We start from the raw sequence: 21553 nt of genomic DNA, 5'->3' as shown, positions 1-21553 counted from the left end.
TATAACATCCATCTTTGCCACCATAACCACTCTGTGCAAGAATCTATTGGGCAGTGACAGATGGCTGCGGAAAGAGACTAATATCAACAGAACAAGTCATTTTATCCACTTATTAAAATCTTCCCCTGCCTAGGTCACTCTTTGGCGAGCATTTATATGAAACACAAATATCTGTAGGTTTTTCACCCAATCAGAGACATTTATACACAAATCTCTTCCCCGTACCTCTTGCCTTGAATTTCTCAATCATGTTGCATCCCAGTCCCTGACAGCCAGACAACACATTGGCCATAGCCCATGAATCTATATATGAGGGAAAAGTAGGAAAATGTGGACATTTTTTATTTCATGCAAAGTGAATATTGAAGAGCACTATTTAAAATTCTGCTCATGGGGAGGATCTCCTTTCACCACTGTCCTTTAGAAATGTCCCAGAAGAGGGCTACAGTGCTGCAGCTGTCCACTTTTGGGTAGTGCCTGCATGTCACACAGAACTATGTGTAAAACAGGTGTAATTTTTTTCTTCCTCTGTCAACTGATGCCAGCGAACTCTCTTTGAGGCCATATGTGAAAGCTCAGATTGAAAGGGTAGTGTAACAGGAATGGAGACTATAAGCATATTAAGCCATTTCTTCATGTAATTTATTTGTGCCTTTAGGGCCTTCTTCAGCCTGATCTCATATAAGTGATTCCATTTCATGATGTAGTGTTGCTGTGCATGCCTATCTTTATGGATTGGTGGGCCAGACAACACTCAGTTCATGATGGTCAGCTCAAGTCACATGGTAATTTGGTGGCCCATGTTTAAGCATTTAGTCTCCACTAGGGACCAGTTGTAAGGCAAAAGCAGTTACTTAAAAGGAGAGTAGACATCTCCAGAGGATGGCAGTTCTTTGCTCCTAAATCCTAAAGGCATAAACTGTGATTCACCTATGGGGGCTAGCCTAAGGCTCCAAAGAACTCCTCTATTTGCCACTGACACTTCAAGCAAAATTGAATCTGCTGGATCATGTGGCCCAAGTGGCAGAGAAGTTTGCACAGAAGCCTGGACCAGTTTTACAGCCTTTTTCTGGGCCCTACTCAAAACTAGGTTACTTAGTAAATGGGCTAGAGGATCACACCCGAATGAGGAATACTTTACCCCCTAATTCATAAAGGACCTCCAGATATTGTACCTCTTTTTTGATTTTGGGATGAGACAGATGAAACAACTTATCCTTCACCTTAGAAGAGCTATCAGGACATACTCACACCAATGGACAGCTATACATTTCAATGAAATGGAATGGCACTGAATTTTTTATTCATTTCTCACCATTAGATATGCAAATATCTTTTCAAGAAATCTAGAATAGTTGCTACTTATTGCTCACTAAGTCCCGTGAACACAAGACCATTATAATAATGTAAGTGTGATATCTTGTGGAAGAGAAAGACAACCAAAATCCCTGCAAACCAAATTACAGCAAAAGGCTGGAGAATTAAATACCCCTATGGTAGGATAGTGAAGGTATATTACTCGTTTTGCCAGCCGAAAGGAATTGCTTTTGGTGGCCTTTACTAACAGGTATAGAGAAAAAGAAAGCATTTGTCAAATCAATAGTTGCATACCAGGAAGCAGGGGATGTGTTAATTTTCTCAAACAATGAAATCACATCTAATATAACAGCTGTGTTTGAAGTCACCACCTGCTTAAGTTTATGATACTTTACTCTCATTCTCCAAGATCCCTGTTTTCTACAAAGGCCAAGTAGGTGAGTTGAATGGGCATGCAGTGGGGTCCTTTAATTCCTTGATGGTAGAACCAATCTCTTCAATGTCTCCAGGAATGTGATATTGCTTTTGTTTTACTGTTGTCCTAGATAAAGGTAGTTCCCATGGCTTTTACCGGCCTTTTCCACCATAATAGTCCTTCCTCTATAGGTCAGGGAATCATTGTGGAGATTCTGCCAGTTTTGGGTATAATTTCAAATCGCTGGTATTTAGGAAAGCAATTGACTTTTTCATATTAGCCCTATATCCTGTACCTTTGTTGTGATTTCTTATTAATTCCATTTTTTTTTCAATACTTTTGGGATTTTCTATGCAAACAATTATGTAATATGTGAAAAAAAAAGTTTTGTTCCTTACCAACTTTTGTACATTTTATTTCCTTTCCTTGTTTTGTTGCATTAGCTGTGACTTCCAGTACAGTGTTGAATAAGAATGCTAAGGAGGGACATCCTTGACCTTGATCTTTTGGGAAACGCTTCTCATTTCATGTACTGCCAGCTGTAGGGTTTTTTTTTTTTGTAGATGTTCTTTATCAAGTTGAGGAAGTTCCACTGTATTCCTAGTTTGTTTAAGTGTTTTTATTGTAAGTCTGTGTTGAATTATCTCAGATTCTTTTCTTCATCTATTAATATGATCATATGATTTTCCTTTTAAGCCTGCTGATGTGATGAATTATGTTAATTGATTTTCAAATGTTGAAACAGTCTTGCATACCTATAATTAGTCCCATTCGCTCATGGCATATAAATAATTTTATTTTATAACATTGTTGGATTTGCTAATATGTCGTTGAAGATTTTTGTATCAGTATTTATGAGAGTTATTGGTTTTAGTTTTCCTTTTCCGATAATGTCTGTCTAGCTTTTGTATTAGGGTCATGCTGGCCTTGAAGAATGAGTGAGAAAGTATTCTACCCACTTGTATTTTCTGCAAGAGAATGTAGGAACTCACATAACTCTATCCTTTAATGTTTGGTAGAATTCACTAGTAAAACCATGTGAGCCAAATTTACTATTTTGTGTAAGGTTCTTAAGTACTGATTCTGCTTCATCATAGTTATAAGCTTACGTAGGTTACCTATTTCTCCTTGTGTCAGTTTTAGTAGAATGAATCTTTTAAAGAATTGACTTATTTCATCAAGGTTGTCAAATTCGTGGGCATAGTGTTGTTCACAACTTTCCTTTATTATTCTTTAGTTGTGCACAGTAATGATGTTCCTTCTTTCATTTCTGATATTAGAAATTTGTGGCTTCTCTCTTTTTATCCTAGTTTGCCTGGCTAGAGCTTTATCCATTCTGTTTATCTTTCAAAGAATCAGTATTTTGTTTTGTCGCTTTTCCTTATGGTTGTCCTATTTTCAATTTAATTAAAAACTGCTTGATTTTTTAGGCTTTCTTTTGGTTATTTGGAGTTTATTTTGCTTTTCTTTCTCTAGTCCCTAAGGTGAAAGCTTAGAGAGTTGATTTTAGATTTGTCTCTTTTCTAGTATATGCATTCAATAATGTAAATTTCTATCTAAGCACCCATAAATTTTATTGCATCCCATAAATTTTGATAAGTTCCATTTTCATTTTCATTTAAAAATATTTTTTTATTTCCCTTCTGCCTTCTTTGATCCCTGTGTTATTTAGAAGTAAGTTGTTTTATCACTAAATATGCTGAGATTTTTTTAGCTAGTTTTCTGTTACTGATTTCTGGTTTAATTCCACTGTTGTCTCAGAATCTCAGTGTATACATTGTATGATTCTAATCTTTTAAATTAGTTGAGGTCAGTTTTATATTCCAGAATGTACTCTATCTTGGTGATTATTCTGTGTGAGTTTGAGAAGACTTTATTTTGCTGTTGTTAGATGAAGTGTTCTACAAATTATTTTAGATCCAGTTAATTGATAGGTCTGTTCAGTTTGACTGTTTCTTTACCAATTTTCTGTCTGTGAGATCTGTCAATTACTGATAGAGGAATGTTAAACACTCTAACTGTAATACTGGATTCATCTATTTCTCATACTTCTATCAGTTTTTTTCTCATGTATTGTGATGTTCTGTTGTTAGGTGCAGACACGTTAAGGATTATTAGGTCTTTTCTAGTTTTAAGTGAACATTTGATAAGATTCCATTTTCTCTCAACTCTTAGCACACCAATTGTGATTTTACTTCTTTATAAAAAATAATGGTTGCTCTAGGAGTTTACAATATATATTTACTACTATTCTAAGTCCACTTTCAAATAACACTATACCGCTACATGGCAAGTGTGGGTACCTTACAACAGATTGCTCTCAATTCCTCCCTTCTGTCCCTTGCACCATTACTATCATTATTTTTACTTACCCATAAACTATAATCACACAACACATTTTTAAATTATTTTTTATTGTGGCAAAATGCACATAAAATTTACTCCGTTAACCAATTTTAAGTGTACAGTTCAGTGGTATTAAGTACATTCATATTGTTGTACAAACATCACCACCATCCACCTCCAGAATTCTTTCCATCTTGCATAACTAAAACTTCATACCCATTAAATAAAAACTCCTCATTCTCCCCTACCCTCAGTTTTTAACTGGTTTACAGAGGTCTCACAGAGCTAATTTAGTCTGTATGTTGGTGTTTCCACGGAGAAATAAGGGCCTGGAGCTTCCTCATCTGCCATCGTGCTGTTATCACTCTCAAATCATATCTCTTTTCCCTAATCATGTTTCTCTACTTTTATATCTTCATTTTCTAAGGTGGTGGCTCACCTGGAAACTGTGCTAGGAGCCTCAGTTCAACATGTTAAACTGAAGCAAATGAAATATTCCTTTCAGTTATGGATCACGATGATGTCAGCAAAGGGACATGATGGAAAGGTATGTCCACTTTTTTCCTTCCTTTCTTCTTTCCTTCCGTAAGTATTTATGGAGCCTTTATTGTGTGCCATATGTTATAGATATGGAGAAATAAAATTCATAAGCAAATAGATGACAGAGTTAAATAATTAAAGATTACACAGTTTGGTGCGAGCTACAGTGGTATAAGCATATATGGTTGCAGGATCACAGAAGGTGGGCCCATCTCTATGTGGAAGTCAGTGAAGACTTCCTAGTGGAAGAGTTGCTATCTTCCAATACTCGAAAAATTTGGAGGCCTTAACCAGGTAAAGAACTTATAAAAAGTGTTCCATGCAGAGGGTACATCATGGACAAGGGTACGGGAGTGTAAGGCTTATTTCACTATGGTGTGTCCTAGGTAACAGATTTAGGTTTCAATAAAGCATAAAATGATTAAGTAACCCCAATTGTCAAGAGCCCACTTTGCCTCCTCCATCAGAGATTTTTTAGAGACATGCACACAGTTACCTGGTTTCTATAATGCATTTTCGATGTGTTGTTTGCTAAGTTTGGAAGCCGATGTGGGTACTTATGAAAGATGCTTTAGTTATGCTTTCTTTGGGCTTCTTGAGGATTTTAAATATGAGCTCTTTAAGAGGAATAAGTTAAATTGACACTATGAAGAAATTTTAAAAATTATTTTCAAGACTTCTGTACATATGCTCTCCATTTGGAATGTGTGTGTTAGGGTGTGACAGAGCCTAATTCAAATTGCAAGCCGCTTCCTTGCTTTCTTTTCTTTTTGGCTGGGTAGTTACTTATCTATTCTTCACTTTACTCATCTGTGAAATGAAGCTATTGATACCTGTGTTACAAAATTATTTTCAGGATTAAGAAGATTTCTTGTAAAGTACATGACATATAGTAGCCTTTCAATAAGGTAGAACTCTTATGATCCCTTTATACCTTAAGGAAAATAAATTTTCAGTTACTATACTTGTGTTTAAGAAACAAATAACCTGTTTCTTTTATATGAGCGCCTTGGAATTAGAATTAGAGTATTAGGACAAAACTAAATTAGAGATTAGTAACAAAAAGGGTATTTATTCTGAGTTCACTTGCAGGAGATACTCTCTTGTAACTTGGAGAAACCCTTAACATAGATGCTTGTTGTTAAAATTGGTCCTGAAATTAAAAACCTGAAATAAGACGAAAGGGCAAAAAAACTGTCCTCTTCTTACCTTGAATGGTGATGCCTGACCCAGAGTTGGTAGTCATAGGCAGTCTACTATGGTGCTCAGTAATGGTTCATCTCTTAAGAACAGGTAAGTTATACGATTGGTACTTGAAGCTTTTACTGTGATAAAAGGATGTGACCATTTTCTCAATCATACTTGTTTATGGCAATGTAGCTGCTTTTTATGAGGGTTGTTGAGTTATAATTTACATACCATATGAGGCATACAATTAAATTATTTTTAAAACATTTACAGAATTGTGTAACCATTACTACAGTCAATTTGAGAACATTTTCCTCACCACTAAAAGAGACCCATACTCATTATTAGTAACTCCTTCCAATATCAATATCACTCCCTCCCCCCAACCTTAAGCAAAAGCTAATCTACTCTGTATCGATTGGTTTGCTTATTCTGGACATTTCAAATAAATGGAATCATATATTGTGTGGTGTTTTGTTACTGGCTTCTTTCACTTAGCATAATTTTTTAAATCCATGTTGTACCTTTTATCAGGTACTTATGTCTTTTTATGGCTACATAATATTCTGTTGTATTGACATATTTTATTTATCCATTCATCAGTTGGTAATTATACAGCTATTATTAAAGTGCTGCTATGAATATCCCTGTGTGTATTTTTGTCTTAACCATACTTTTTTGAGAGAATATTTGTATTTAATTTATTTTCTTTAACCTTAGGAAGCTGTTAAATTTGTGGATCTGCTTAATAGCCATGGGAAGCCTATCAGCCCTCTGTGGGAATTGATCAAATGGTGCCTGGGCCTATCAGTGCACACCATCCCTGTCATTGGTATGCAAATTTTGTTTTCTCTAAGACTGGTTTGATGTCTTTGGGGAAGGAAAGAACATTCTACCAAAAATATAAGAACCACTCACAATGCTTTGAGGAAAGCTGAAATATATTAATAAATGAACTCGTATCCATCATATACTGATATCTCACTATGTGCCAAATACTGTCCAGTACATTTTAACGCCATGAATTTGCAATGTATCTACTTTGATGCCCATTTTATAGGTTTAGAAACCTTAATTCAGAAAGGTTAGATGGCTACCAAGTTAAGGATTGCTCTTCAAATGCTTATCTTACAAACTCAGATGCCTAGGATGCTTCCTTTGTGTCATGCATGTATTTATTATATTTCAATCCCTAAATATAAATTTTTTGACAATATATTTGATCTTAGGGATAGGCCCATTCAGGAATATTTTGGTGAATTAACCTATCAAAATGTTGATTATTGGTCATGTAAAGTAAGTTTATTTGAAGCTGCTCACCAAAGAAATTAGTGCAGCTATGGACAGTTGTTGCAGAGTTGAGGATTGCTATTATTGTAAACAAATGCTCATTGAGTACCTAGGTGTCAAATATTAGATTTTTTGCACCTTTGCTATCCCTTTAAACATTTAAGAGATTCTGATAGTATAAGTAATGCTGTCTTTTTATAGTGAGAAACTGAGACTAATAGAGATTTGTTAACTTATTTCAAACTAGGGTCTAATCTTAAGTTTTCTAGATACCAGCTCGCTTAGCCTCCATGCAGTTACTTATAATGTCAGTGATTTGTTTTTCTCATCTATAAAATGGGATTAATAAAAGTATATATTACCTATGTAGTCGAGTAGATTAAATATGTACTTCCTTGCATTGTTTGCCATTTAAATGACATGAATCTAAAGCATGTGAGATACAACCTAACCATGCACATACTGGGAATTTCAAGTTTATGAAGATGAAACCACAAATCTTAGAACATCATAAAGACTCAATAAATGGAAGCTATTTTTGTTGTTATTATTACACAACTCTACTAATGAGGTCTCTATCATCAGAAATTATTTTGTTGTTGGAGAAAGACACTGTGCTTTCAATGGCTATAATATTCTGATATCATGAGGAAAATACTTTTAAGGACTCTGAGCACTCAAAGCACTCATTTCACAAATATTTGTCAGAGTTACTTTTCTTCAAAAGAATCTTAACAGTATTCTAATCACTGATGTCCTCTTTCTTGTGCACAGCCATGAAAATTCAAAGACAGTGGTATACTGATATCAAGTCTTTAAGCAGCTCTTGAGTTGTCAGATGTCAGCTCAAATCATGCAAAAGAAATCACATTTTATCATCCTAGGTAATATCAGGGGCTTAGTCTAGTTGTCACGTGTTGAGATAGCCAGTTAAAGCAACACACCAAAATAAAAGTAACAGTGAAGTCTTTAGTCACAGTGATAGTATAAGTAAGAGGCTAAAACTGGAGAAAACACTGACTCCTCCATTTTCCATTTTCCTCTTCGAAAATTTGCACCACTCCAGGGTCAAATGGACCAGCATTTGAGATCTTCTCACTGTTTAAGCAGCCCTGAAAAAAAAGGCCCTAGCAATTTTATGGACCCCGAGGTCAGGAAGAGGATGAGGGAGAGAAACTAGGAGTGGGAAAGTCCTGAGTAGCTATTCGGAGTGGGTGAAAGTGTCTTAAAGGTTTCCTCTACCTCTCCCCGTGAAGAGGCCTCAACAGAGACACTTGAAGAAGACCTCTGCCAAAAGCCTCAGATAAAGCAATCTAGGAATGAAGGTGTCTTGGCTAGGAATACAAATAAGCACAAGAACAGCACAGGCCAGAGGAGCCTGGGTCCTTGACTGCCACACCCTATAGAGTTTCAGTGCACTGGCTGTGTACCATATCTGGTTTGGGGAGGGCAGCTTGCCCCCTTGAGTCTTGCCAGATAAATCTCTTGTAATTGCTGATGGTCACACCTGAAAAATCACACATAGGGATTTTGATCAGGAACTAGACTCCTCAGATAAAAATATCTCAAAGCATATTAAAAACTTTATTCATAGAGATGTACATTGTGGCATGTTTTACAATAACAAAAAATTGAAAGCATGATAAATGTTTAACGACAGAAGAATAGGTAGCGGATTATGGTTCGTATATAGGATAAAATTGTATGCAAGCTCTTAAGGCCAAGTTTATGAAACTGTATTGATAATATCTATATTTCTGAATGTTAAAATGATGAGTGGAAAATGTGGAAAATTTTACATACAGTGTGACCTACTATAAGACATAATATTTGCATAGGGAGAAAAGTACATGAACTAAGTATACTAACTAATGTATTTACAGTTATTTCCCCTGAGCACTGTGTTTTTTGTGAGTTGTGCATTCTACTTTAATCTTTTTTTTCGTATTTTCTATTAGACTTATGTGTTCCTTTTATAATCGAAATGATAACCTTTAAAAACAAGTAAACTTTATTTTAAAATACATATTTAATGTAGATACTAAATATGTATGATTTATTAAGCACTTATGATGTATACTTAACTAATATGTAAAATATGTATATGTGTATGAATTCATTCTTTTCATAAAATAATTTAAAACTTGAAGATATATTAGAATCCTCTAAAATATAGTTCTATTATAAAGTTTTGCTAAGAATTACTTGCATGAAGATATTTATTGCAGCATTTAAATTTTAGAACTAGTTTATATGCCCAACAAGCATGGGCTAGTTAAAGAAAAAACCATGGTATATTCCTACCATTAAAATATTATGGACTCATAAAAATCATTATGATATAATAGTCTATGGGAGAAGCTATGGACTCTATATACAGCATTATCAAAAAAGACTGGGAGTTAACATTAAATGGTCAATAATGCTCATGTATGGCAAAGTTATAAAGTTGCTTTTTCATCACTTTCTTTCAATATTCTAGCATGAATATATATTACTCGAATAAGAAAAGATAACAGTAAGGTTTAAAATGAAATTTCATAACTTGACTCGTTATATGTCATCATTCTGTAGGATTGGCCTTAATGGAAGAAAAGTTCAAATATGACACTGAGAAATACAAAAAGTTCAAGGCAATGAAAGAAAGCCTGCTTAAAGAGTTGGTGGAAATGCTTGGTGACGATGGCGTTTTCTTATATCCCTCCCATCCCACAGTGGCTCCCAAGCATCATGTTCCTCTGACAAGGCCTTACAACTTTGCTTACACAGGTACCTAATTGTACTCCTTGTAGTCTGTAATCTTAAAGAAATTATATGTTTTCCAAGAAAATCATAATTTCCTTTTGCTGTTGGACAAGTTTTATACATGCACATCAAAAAATGATATGTAATTTAAAACATATTCCAGAAAAGTTGCTCTTGTCCTATGTGGAAGATAATTTGCTAATATCTGCTTTCTTCCCAACAATCCCGCAAGCATGGTTATGAATATCCATGTTTTACAGCACTGAGCTTCAGGGTGATTCAGTGACTTGTCTTCAGTTACACAGTGTGAACCCAATGAATCCAAAGGCTACCTTGGCTATTCTGAAGCATGGTAAAGCCAAGCTAGATTTTTTCTAGGATTTGTGGCTTCCCAGATGATGCTAGTGCAAAATATAATTCTCTAAGATGGTCATTTATTTGCCTTTGCTATCATCCCTTCTGGATTTGATTCATTTTGTTATTCATCCAATTAATTTGTTTCAGTTTCAGCTGGTTTGTGAACGGTGTATGGAACGTGATTGTGTGAGGTCTAAAGTCCCAGAAACCTCCCATTCTTTACAGTGCAAATATCTTTGCCTATTTAATCTCATTGGCCTCCCTATCAACAAAGACAGCTCAGGAGAGCTGGCCCTGCATAGCCCATTTGTCACAGTCTGTTTATTTGTGATGTTATAGATGTAGGAAAACCAATACATCCCACAGGGCCTTACAGAAGCAGATGCAAACCCCACTTGTTTACCCAAACACTTGCTCCCACTTCTTCTGGCAAAACTCCGAGGAAGAAAAGACAAGAATGTTTAAGGAGTATGTTTTATTAGTGAGGCACAGCAATATCCAGCTGTCTCTCTAGTGATTTTTTGTATTCATACAGAGATCTGTTCAACTAAGAAATTCACGCTCAGAAGGAATTCCTCCTTGGTAATACTGCAGTCCTACAAAATGTTTTCCTAATTTACTATGTCTCTGCCCAGGGGCTATTTGAAGCACAAGATGTAATTCAGAGCTTCTAAGAATAAATAAAAGTTGAATCCTGTTCTATAGTTAAGGACAATGAGTCATAGAGACCTGCCTGGTAACTCCCAAAGATCAGTTTTCACACCAAAAATCACACTCTTGCTTCCTAATTTTTATTCCAGAACTCTTCCTATATCCTAACAATAGTTTCCTAAAAAACTTTAATCTACCTTCTAAAGGTTTTATCGGTCTCAGCTCATGAAGCAATATTATACCATTCAAGGGTTATTCACTAAGCTGAAACCAAGTGAAAGATGATTTTATACAGAACTAGCCTCAAACTATTCTATCTATAAACTTCTCTGCAACTCTTATACTCTATCCATTATACATTGAATGTCAAGTTTATGCATTAGAAATCATCTATCCATATGTTGTTTAAATTCCCTTCTACAATTGCTCATAGAGTGTTCATTCATTTCTGCTTGGACACTCTAGGAATGTGAAATTCTCTGTCTCCTGGGTTAATGCATTTAATTTTTAGATAGAACAAAAAAATTTCAGCTTTGGAGGGATTTTCTTCAGACTGAAGTTTGCCACAATTTGGAACTTTTTCTTCTAGTTCAATTCTAAGCACATTTACAGAGTGTTCATTGTGAGCCAGGTTATATGCCAGGTGATATGGACACAAGATCCATGATACATAATAGCACCGTTGATCAAATATTATGTGCCAGATACTATAAGCTACAAATGTTATAAATTATCTCATTGAAGTCTCCCAGAAATCCTTCCTAGCAGGTACTGTTATCCTTGTGTAAAAGATGGAGTAACAGAGTGACTTAAGAGTCAGAGTCAGGACAAGAATCCAACTGTATTTTATCTGTCTTCAAAGCCAGTGGGATTTTCAATATATACTTGGGTCAATAATACTTAGTCTTGTTTTGCTTTTATTCTCTCTGCTGAAGCTGAAAATGTACCAGGTTTGGGAGACCTTCTGTCAATGACATAGAATTATAGGATGCCAAATTGTAGGATGTCTGTTATTTTCCCCTTTATGTGTCCCAGGCATTGTTCTAAGAGTTTTACAGGTCTTGTCTAATTTTATCCTCACAGCAGTTCTAAAAAGGAGAAACTATTATTATCCTCATTTCATAGATGAGGGAATTCAGACACAAAGAATTTCAGTCCCATTTCCAAAGGCACATAGCTAAGGTGGTATTGGAAAAGAGAATTGAACCCAAGTCCCCCATCCCAGAGTTTGTGAGTTGATTCACTACACAGAGGAGGAAACAAGAAGTTGGCCAGGGCTCTTGAGCTCTGAAGTAAAGGAGATAAGAATTCAATCACAAGTCTGTCTGATTCCAAATCCCCTTAACTCTTAACCCTCCTTCCCTGTTCTTCTTCCCCACTTAGTGCTCAGTAAATGGTAGCTGCTTTGACTGCTATATTTCACTGATGCTCTACAATGAGGAAATATTTATTGAACACATAATGTGGCCAGACTGTGTGCACTGGGTTATAGAGGTGATCCTGACACATTTGACACCTACTTTAGTAGGAAATACAAACAAATGTAACCAGGGTTTCAATAAAAGACGGCAAATACAATGGCAAAGGAAGAATTTCTGGAGGAATTGACATGACATGGGTCCTAAGGGAGAATTGGGAATTATCCAGGTGAAGGGGTCAGGGAAAGGGGGACAGTCATCCAGGAAGTAAGAACCTCATGAGAAATGGTACAGAATAGGTACATTGGGAATCTTGAGGATGGGGGAGTACAAGCATTACACTGTCCGCAGAGTGTGAATTGTTAATGGATGGGTAGGAGGATGGGCTTGAATTTGGAGAGGTAAGCAGATCATGGAGAGCCATGCTAAAAACTACAAGAAAGACATATATCATGCTACCCATCTTGGAACAATACCCATATCCCCTGTTCTTTGTATGGTGTCACTGTAATAGCACAATAATAGAAAATGCTCTAGTTAGCAGAATCTCAGAATATTTTATTATCCTTATTGTATTCTCTGGAAACATAGGGTTAACAATGTTACAATTTAAGCCTTATTTCAACAGAGTCATTTATAGCTTTCTCCCACCTCAGCTTTACCACATTTATCACAATACCTACATGCCATAATAACTGGGAGAAGTCATTACCAGAGGAGGTGGGAGGAAACAGCTTACAAAAGTGGCCTTCCACTGGCTTTCCTCCTTACCCTCAATTTAGTTTAGGTGTCTATACTCATATATCTCTAGGGCTATTTATATCCTGTGATGAGCAACATTGGATAGTCAGCATTTTAAAGACCTCATGTGGGAAACTCACTGCTTTTGGTACCAGGGATTCTTCCCAGAGATTCTGTGACCTCCATGGCATCTGGCATCAGAGTAAATCTCAAGATTTCATGGCAAAAACATAGTACATCATCATCAAGGGTCTCTCTTTTACTCATGGCAGCTATTGATGACCAATCATGACATTCTTTTCCTCTTAAAACAAACTTGGCCTCATGATGTTTCAATACAGTGGGCTTGGTAACTTCATTAATTGGTAGGCTAGGCACACAAGAGGAAACTTGTACATTCTTAACCTGGATTCTACATAACCCTACTATATGGTAAACTCTATGAAAGTTGCAGTTTGTGCCCATCTTGTTCACCTATGCAATTCCCACTGACCAATACATTGCATCACTGAACATATAGACAAATATGAATTAGTAAGCTTGGGCTTTCCAAAATGAATGTGTGAAGAGCTTGACAAATCGCCTCTCTAAAAAAAAAACAGCAATAAAACTGGACAAAATCATCAAATAAAAAAAGTATTCCAAATTTGAAATTTTATCAAAAGGCATAATAACTTGAGAAGCATTTGTTAAAGAAAATCTACTGATTCTTGATAAGAACAGTTGGTATCTATGGTATTTAAGCTGGAGACTATTTCCATCCTTCTCTCCTTAGCTCCAGCTCTGACAACTGCCATCCTTCCCAGACCCATGTTGCAAAAGGTCTATTGTGGACAGGTATGAAAGGCCGTGAGATCCGATATCTTCTATCATTCTCAGAACGATGTTTTGGAAGTTCTAAATAAGGTCATGGCAGGACAAAAGTACTGGAAACTCTGCAGCCCTGCCTGAGAGGGCTGATTTTTCATGGTGAAAAGATCACATTACAATAAGCCAGTGAGGTCTTAAATTTCTGTAGTACTCACTGAGCCAAAACAAACAGCAGAGTGGCCATAAACTTAACAGAAAGTTGGGGAAACGGACAGCCAAAGAAGGTCCTGCTAAGATCACATGACTTCTGGTCAGGAAAGCTATGTGCATGTGAAAATTTGCACTTGCTCAGTAAGCAACTCAGGAGAAATACTCAGGAGCAGGCAATAGTCTCTGGCTGAAACATGGGGTAGATTTGTAAATTCCCCAAACGTTGAAAGCATTTCCAAAATCACACCCAGATGCATAACAAAAGGTAGAGGGTTTACTGCCTCAAGGTTTGTTTAAGGACAATCTCTGACCATTTATTTATCGCTAAACTTTGTTGAACTAGGGGTAACCTGTAGCCAGGCTTAAAATTAAAAACGAGGGGAGAGCAACAGAGCAGTTACATCAGAGGCTGAACCTTTTAGGGAGAAACAGATTTCACAGCAGTCAAAGCAAGTCATTAAATAATCTAGCAACAACAAGCCCCAGAGGCAGGGAAGAATCAGAATTGTAAGTTGATAAAATATATTATTTAAAATGTCTAGTTTTCAACAACAAAAAATATGAGGTATGCGAAAAAAGAGGAAAGTATGACCCATACACAGCACAAAAGCAGGAAATAGAAGTCGCCTTTGAGTTGGACTTAATAAATAATTCAGAGCAGATATTTTAAATATATTCAAAGATCTAAAAGGAACCATATTTAAATAGTTAAAGGACAGTATAAGAAAAATGTCTTATTAAATAAAGAATATCAGCTAAGAGTTATAAGTTACTTTTAAAATAACCAAATTGGAATTCCAGAGTAGAAAAGTACAGTCATCAAAATGAAAATTTCACTAGCAGAACTCAAAAATAGATTTTAACTGGCACAAGAAAGAAAGAGCAGACTTGAGTAAAGATCGGTAAAGGTCATTTAATCTGACGAACAAAGAGAAAAATAAATAAAGAAAAATGAGCAACCCATATACAAAAATTAACTTAAAGTGGATCAGAGACCTAAATGTAAAAGCTAAAACTATAACAGATTAAGAAAACATAAGAATAAATCTTTGTGATCCTGGATTTGGCAAAGATTTCTTAGATCCAGCACCAAAAGTAGAGACAATACAAGAAAAAATGATAAATTGTACTTTGTCAAAATTAAAAACTTTTCAGAAGACACCTTCAAGAAAGTAAAAAAGACACAGACTGGGAGAAATTATTTGCAAATTATATATCCACTAAGTGATTAATATTCCAAATACATGAAGAATTCTTGCAACTCAATAATAAGACTAAAACTCAATTTAAAAAAGGACAACAGATTTCAATAGACATATTTCCAAAGAAGACATTTAAATGGCCAATAAGTGCATGAGAAATGCTCAGCATCATTAGTTATTGGGGAAATGCATATTTAAAGCCACAATGAGATATCTATGTTGCAGAAAAATTGCAAAACTCAGATCAGCAAGAAACCAAGCAGCACTCGGAGGGTTGGAGAACTCAGGATTATTACGCCAGTGGTCCTAGAAGAGCTAGTGCTCTGAAAATCTGGGCCCTGAGCTTAGGGGCAATTTCGCTTTTATACCGCATTGTTACAGTTAGCATGGGCTGATTTACAGACCCCCGGGAGTTGCTATGGGCTACGGGCAGTTACAGAGCATGAGTTTTGTTTTGTTTTGTTTTTAAAAAACAGGCACTAAGGCAATACATCTTTTCAAACAGGCACTAAGGCAAAACATCCAAAGGGGAGGGTGAGTTTTCAGTTGACCCCGAGATCTTTGGCCTGTGCAGCAAGCCTATTTACAGAAGCAGAACAAAGAACTAATTACAAAGTTAGCCATTTAAGTGGGAAATTCCTCTTCATCTGCACACCCACTAGAAGAGCTATAATAAAAACATACTTGTTAATAAAGATGCGGAGAAATTGGACCTGCCATACAATGCTGATGAGAATGTTATAAAAATGGTACAGCCTTTTTGGAAAACAGTTGGGCATTTCCATTAAAAGGTTAAATGTTAATTTACCCTACGACCCTGCAATTTCATTTCTATGTATATACTCAGGAGAAATAAAAATATGTCCATACAAAGACTTGCACATGAATGCTTATCACAGCACAATAAATAATAGCCAAAAAGTGTTAACCCAACTGTCCATCAACTGGTGAATATATAATCAAAATAAACACTCTTTGTCAATAAAAAGAACAATAGAGATAAAAAATAGATTAGTGGTTTCGAGGGAATTGCAAAAAAGGGGAAAAGAGAATAACTGCTTAATCGTATGGAATTTCTTTTTGGGGTGATGAAGATGTTCTGAACATGGATTGTGGGGATGGTTGCACAATTCTGTAAATTTACTATCATTAATTTGTACATTTGAAACAGGAAATCTTATTTTATGTAAATTATACTGCAATAAAACTATAAAAATGAATAAGGTAAAGAATTACAATTTACAAATCTAGACTAGTACAGAATTATATTATCAGTGTTCATAAGTAAAAATAAAGTTTTTGCTAAACATACTACAGAGGGAAAATTAGGAGTAGCCCTGATTTCAGCTTCTACATAAAATAGGAATAATTAATAATTTCTATCTCATGGCTTTGTTGTGATAATTCAAATGTTTAATACACATCAAATCCCTAGATGAGTCCATAGCAGGCAGTAAACCGTAACTATATGTTTGTAGCTTTTATCATCATCATTGTACAAATGGGGGGAGAAAATAAGTTTTCAGGGGCAGGTCTTGACGTCTCGCATTTTTCTTGTTTGTTTCATTCAGGTGTCTTCAATGCCCTGGGTTTGCCTGTGACCCAGTGCCCATTGGGTCTGAATACCAAAGGACTTCCTCTAGGTATCCAGGTCGTGGCTGGACCCTTTAATGATCACCTGACCCTGGCTGTGGCCCAGTACTTGGAGAAAAGTTTTGGCGGCTGGGTCTGCCCTGGAAAGTTTTAGTATGACCTTCTCAAGGTCGTGTGTGTGTTTCTATAAGTTGGGTGAGATAAAGTACCAGCAAACAGGTTGAGAAAAAACAACTGCAGAATTTTCTACTTGTTCAGTTATTCGTTCCAGTCTCCTTTCCTTTAATAAGTGCTGACTTTAATAAAATGATAATATTTGATTCCCGACCTCAGTTTACTGGAGAAGACAGTCATGTAAATGAATAAGTGCAATCAGGTTTCCTGTATGTTGTGATGGCGTCTCCTTTAGGTGCAATAGGAAGATCAGAGAAGAGAATAATTATAATTAGGGAATGATTCATACAACTCTACAACAACAAAAAAATCCAATTAAAAAATAGTCAGAGGACCTGAATAGACACTTCTCCCAAGAAGACATTTATCCGTAAAGATATATGCACCCCAATGTTCACTGCAGCATTATTCACAGTGGCCAAGACATGGAAGTGGCTGAAGTGTCCTACAATAGATGATAGGATAAAGAAGCTGTGGTCCATATATACAATGGAATATTACTCAGCCGTAAGAAGAGATGAAATACTGCCATTTGCAACAACACGGATGGATCTTGAGAGTGTCATGCTAAGCAAAATAAGTCAGAAGAAGTTGAGAACCATATGACTTCACTCATATAGGGACTGTAAAACTGAAAGTGACAAACTAACAAACAAAAACTCATAGACACAGCCAACAGTTTAGTGGTTACCAGAGGGAAAGAGGGGTAGGGAGGAGGTAGGTAAGGATAAAGAGGGTCAAATATATGATGACAGAAGGAGATTTGACTTTGGATGGTGAACATGCAATGCAATAGACATATGAAGTATTATTGAATTGTATACTTGAAATCTATATAATTTTATTAACCAATACCACCCTAATACATTTAATTTTAAAAAATAAATAAATAAAAATATTTTATATTTATGTATAAAACAAAATAATACAGAGTTAGAAATATATAACAGCAGATTCAGAAAATCATCTTGCAACACAAAATAATTCAGATGTGACTCATCAGTGGATGCTAAAACCATTAGATAAAAGTTGGGGAGCTGAAAAGTTGTTTCAGTCTCAAAATATCTCTCCACCTGTTGACTTTCAGGTGGAGATATATAGCAGACATCACCTTAATCAAATGATCAAAATTAACATGAACAATAATAAGACATATCACGTCTTCTGGTGAAGTGCACTAGGAAGGATATATCATTACTTCTGTCATGTTCCTTCCAAAAAATTCATCACTTGGATCTAATCATAAGAAAGCATCAGACAAAAACAAATTTATGGACATTTTAGAAAATAAAGGTTCCATATTCTTAAAAAACAACTCGGTGAATTAGAGCCAAAGAAAGGCTGAGAAACTTTTCCAGATTAAAGGTGACTAAAAACACATGATAACTGAATGCAATGCATGATCTTGGATTGGAAAAATAAAGTTGGTACAAAGGACAGCATTAAGACAATTGGCAAAACATGAATAAGGGCCTTATATCAGATAATGTATTACTGTGGAAACTAATTAGTTTTATAATTGCACTTAGTTATGTAAGAGACTGTCCTTATTCTTAAAAAGGGAGGAGCTGAGAGCCAGATGAGGGGGCTTGCTACATGGGTGCGACATTGTAGCAGGGTAAAAACTAGGAAACAGGAGAGAATACAAATATATAACTGAGTTGTTTTCTGTCCCCAGGATACCTTTATAACAGTAATAAAGCGCTAAGAGTTCCTCACGTGCATTTGATGTGCATTACCTTACTTAAAGCTTGCAAGAGCAACTCTATGAAGTAAGTGCAATTATTATTATCACTTCACAGATGAGGAAACTGAAGCACAGAGAGGATTAATCCTTTATCCAAGATGACACAGCTTGTAAGTGGCAGTGTAATCCATATTGTCTCTCCTGTGATCCAGAGGCTACCTCCCTCAGAAAAATCTACATCATTTATTGTGTTAAGATGCTTTTCACTTTAAACAACAGAAAACCTTGATTCAAACTAAATTATAACCTTATGTAATAGGCATTCCAGTGGCAGGGCGAGTTCCAGGCAGGGTGGTTATCAGTGCATTAGGGATGGTATCAAGGGCCCAGGTCTCTTCTGTCTCCTTGCTCTCTGTCATCCTCAGTGTTGGCCTCCTCCTCAGCTGGTCCCTAGATGGCTGTCCTGGTTCCAGCCTTCACATCCAGATAGGCTAATATCCAGAGACGGAAAAGACCATCTCTGGGTTTCTTTTCTATGGGGAAGGAAACTTCTCTAACACCAACCCCTCCAGGAGATTTCACCCATCAGCACATTGGGCAGCAGTGGCTCACACACTCATTCCCGAACTGTTCTGTGCATGAGTCTAATTTATGAAAGTGACTGAATGACAACATGGGGATGTCAGTGTCACTGAAAGAGAAGTTTTGTGTTATTCAGAACTGTCTTAGTAATGAGGCCCCACTCACTCTGCGGGACCAGCCTCACAACGAACTTCAAGTTTTGGTCAGAAAGCTGAAGGAGAGCCTAAGCCAGAAGCCTCTATCGGGGTTTCTCAGAGAAAGGCAAGGCAGGGTAAAGTAAACAGCTTCGGATTGTCTAGTTTGAATAATGTCAGTGGGCTTTAGGCTGTAAAGGTGGTCTCTAGTTGCTTGACACCTGGCCCTGCGATTGATTAAGGCACAGGTATATTACCTCGTGGGGTACAAGGGCCAGATGGAGAGGGTATGGCTCTGGGGTGGTTAGTTTACATATTAGAGACATGCTCTAGGCTGAGTCCTTTGCTGTTTCTGAGAATCAGCTAGTCCTGGGAGGAGCTGTCTCTTCCTAGCCAAATGTTTTTTTTTTTAATGTGAAAACATTATAACACAAAAAAAGACAACAAAACAAAACATTAATACATGAACCAGTCACTGACAATGAGAATGGCATCACCTTGACTTGTTTCAACTAAGTACTTTGCAATAGAATGGATATGAGGATGTCAACCCTAATGTCCACGGCACAAAACAAGGCACTAATGTGAGTGTGTGTGTATGTGTGTGTGTATAAAGCAGAACTAATTTCCAGAGCCAGGCTGACGGAGTAAAAACTTGCATGTGGTAACACAAAAATCAAAGGATGAGTGTGAGGAGAGCTAGCATCTCATTGACATATAATTTGATGTTCAATGGCAGCAGGCCGAGAAGCTTAACCAGTGAAGTACAAAAATTCAACATCCCTACGCCTATATTTGCCCTTCCCTTGAAAGTGCTTTGGTTGAGTATTACCCAGGTATCATTCTAGGGACGACCAACAATCCTCCTTCAGACTGACAAATTCTGTCTGTAGCTTTTCTAACACTTAGTCAAGACTAGGTTTTTATCAAATGGGAGAAGCAAACTTACTCCTTAAAATGATTTTTACATATCTCTGCTCTGATATTGTAACGTAATCTTAGAGAGTAACCTAATTCCCCTTATTTCTGAGTTCTCCTGAGGTGTGACATTATCCCTTACCCCTTTTTCTCCCTATGGAAACAGTATAACTTACCTACTTGGTCATTTCTGGCTTCCACATTTGTAAAATGCTAGTCATAGAAGTCCTTTTCCATTGAACTATACTACCCCATACCTCAAATATCAGGTCAGGATGATAGTTCAACAAATTACAGATACCTTGGGAATATTGTAACATTGTGGAGTATTATTAAAGAGATTTTGCTGCCTACTAATCAGTAGTTTAAAGATAACTTAATTCTTCACAAGATGAGTAAATCAAGAATGAGAGCTTAAGAAACTTGCTCAAACCACTGCTGGTAGCGATGGAATTACTTTGAAATTCTAGGTCTGTTTTGCTTTAAGCCATTATATGTTTTCAGTGAAACCTATAAAAAGTACTTACCTTATAACTGGAAATTTGTACCTTTTGACTTCCAGTCAAATAAATAAGTACTGGAAATGTAAAGTACAACATGATGATTATAGTTAACAGTGCTGTATGCTGTATTTGAAAGCTGCTAAGAGAGTAAATCCTAAAAATTCTCATCACAAGAAAAAAAAATGTAAATATACAAGGTGATGGATGCTAACTAAACCTACTATAATAATCATTTTGGAATATATGTATGTCAACTCATTCTGTACACTTTAAACTTATACAGTGTTTATGTCAATTATATCTTAATATAACTTGAAAAAAAAACAAGCACTTGCCTCATCCTTACTTGCTTCTAAATTCTTCAGATGTGCTGAACAAAGTTAAGACACGTGATTAAGAGACAATTTCCAAAGAGATATTACTGGAAGCCTCTCTGTCTTTTCTTGGTACCTTCCAGCAGGTGGACCCTAGAAGTGAATGCTCTTCTCATGGTGCAAGGCTCAGAGTTAAGACTTTCATGCCCCATTTACCAGGTTTCAGCTGTTTTTAGGGAACTGGTCACTCTGAAGATTTGACCCCGCTTAAAGGGTAGAAAGAAATTCATCTTCCTTGTACTTAAAATCCATCTATGCATTTCTCTTTACTGGAAGGGGCCTCAAATTTGATCCATGCAACTTCTTGATTCAGAAGAGAAGTTATAACAGTAGACCCTGGGCCTGATGGTTTCAGCAC

The 21553-nt window shown here is 36.3% G+C and overlaps 1 protein-coding gene across 2 annotated transcripts in view; it reads left to right on the top strand.

Annotated features, from left to right (window-relative positions):
• The window catches only part of FAAH2 (fatty acid amide hydrolase 2), a 67707-nt gene extending 50564 nt beyond the window's left edge, over positions 1 to 17143 (top strand). For both annotated transcript variants that reach the window (XM_039858710.1, XM_039858711.1), the window contains exons 8-11: positions 4506 to 4625; positions 6527 to 6638; positions 9671 to 9865; positions 16802 to 17143. In XM_039858710.1, the coding sequence (XP_039714644.1) occupies positions 4506 to 4625; positions 6527 to 6638; positions 9671 to 9865; positions 16802 to 16977 (603 nt within the window). In that variant the 3' untranslated portion in view covers positions 16978 to 17143. The remainder of the gene's footprint in view (positions 1 to 4505; positions 4626 to 6526; positions 6639 to 9670; positions 9866 to 16801) is intronic.
• Positions 17144 to 21553: the final 4410 nt, after the last annotated feature.

The sequence above is a fragment of the Pteropus medius genome, unplaced genomic scaffold (assembly GCF_902729225.1).
Source record: "Pteropus medius unplaced genomic scaffold, Ma_sr-lr_union100, whole genome shotgun sequence".
Classification (NCBI taxonomy): domain Eukaryota; kingdom Metazoa; phylum Chordata; class Mammalia; order Chiroptera; family Pteropodidae; genus Pteropus; species Pteropus medius.
The sequence above is the reverse complement of the archived record's forward strand: the minus strand, read 5'-3'. Positions and strand labels throughout refer to the sequence as shown.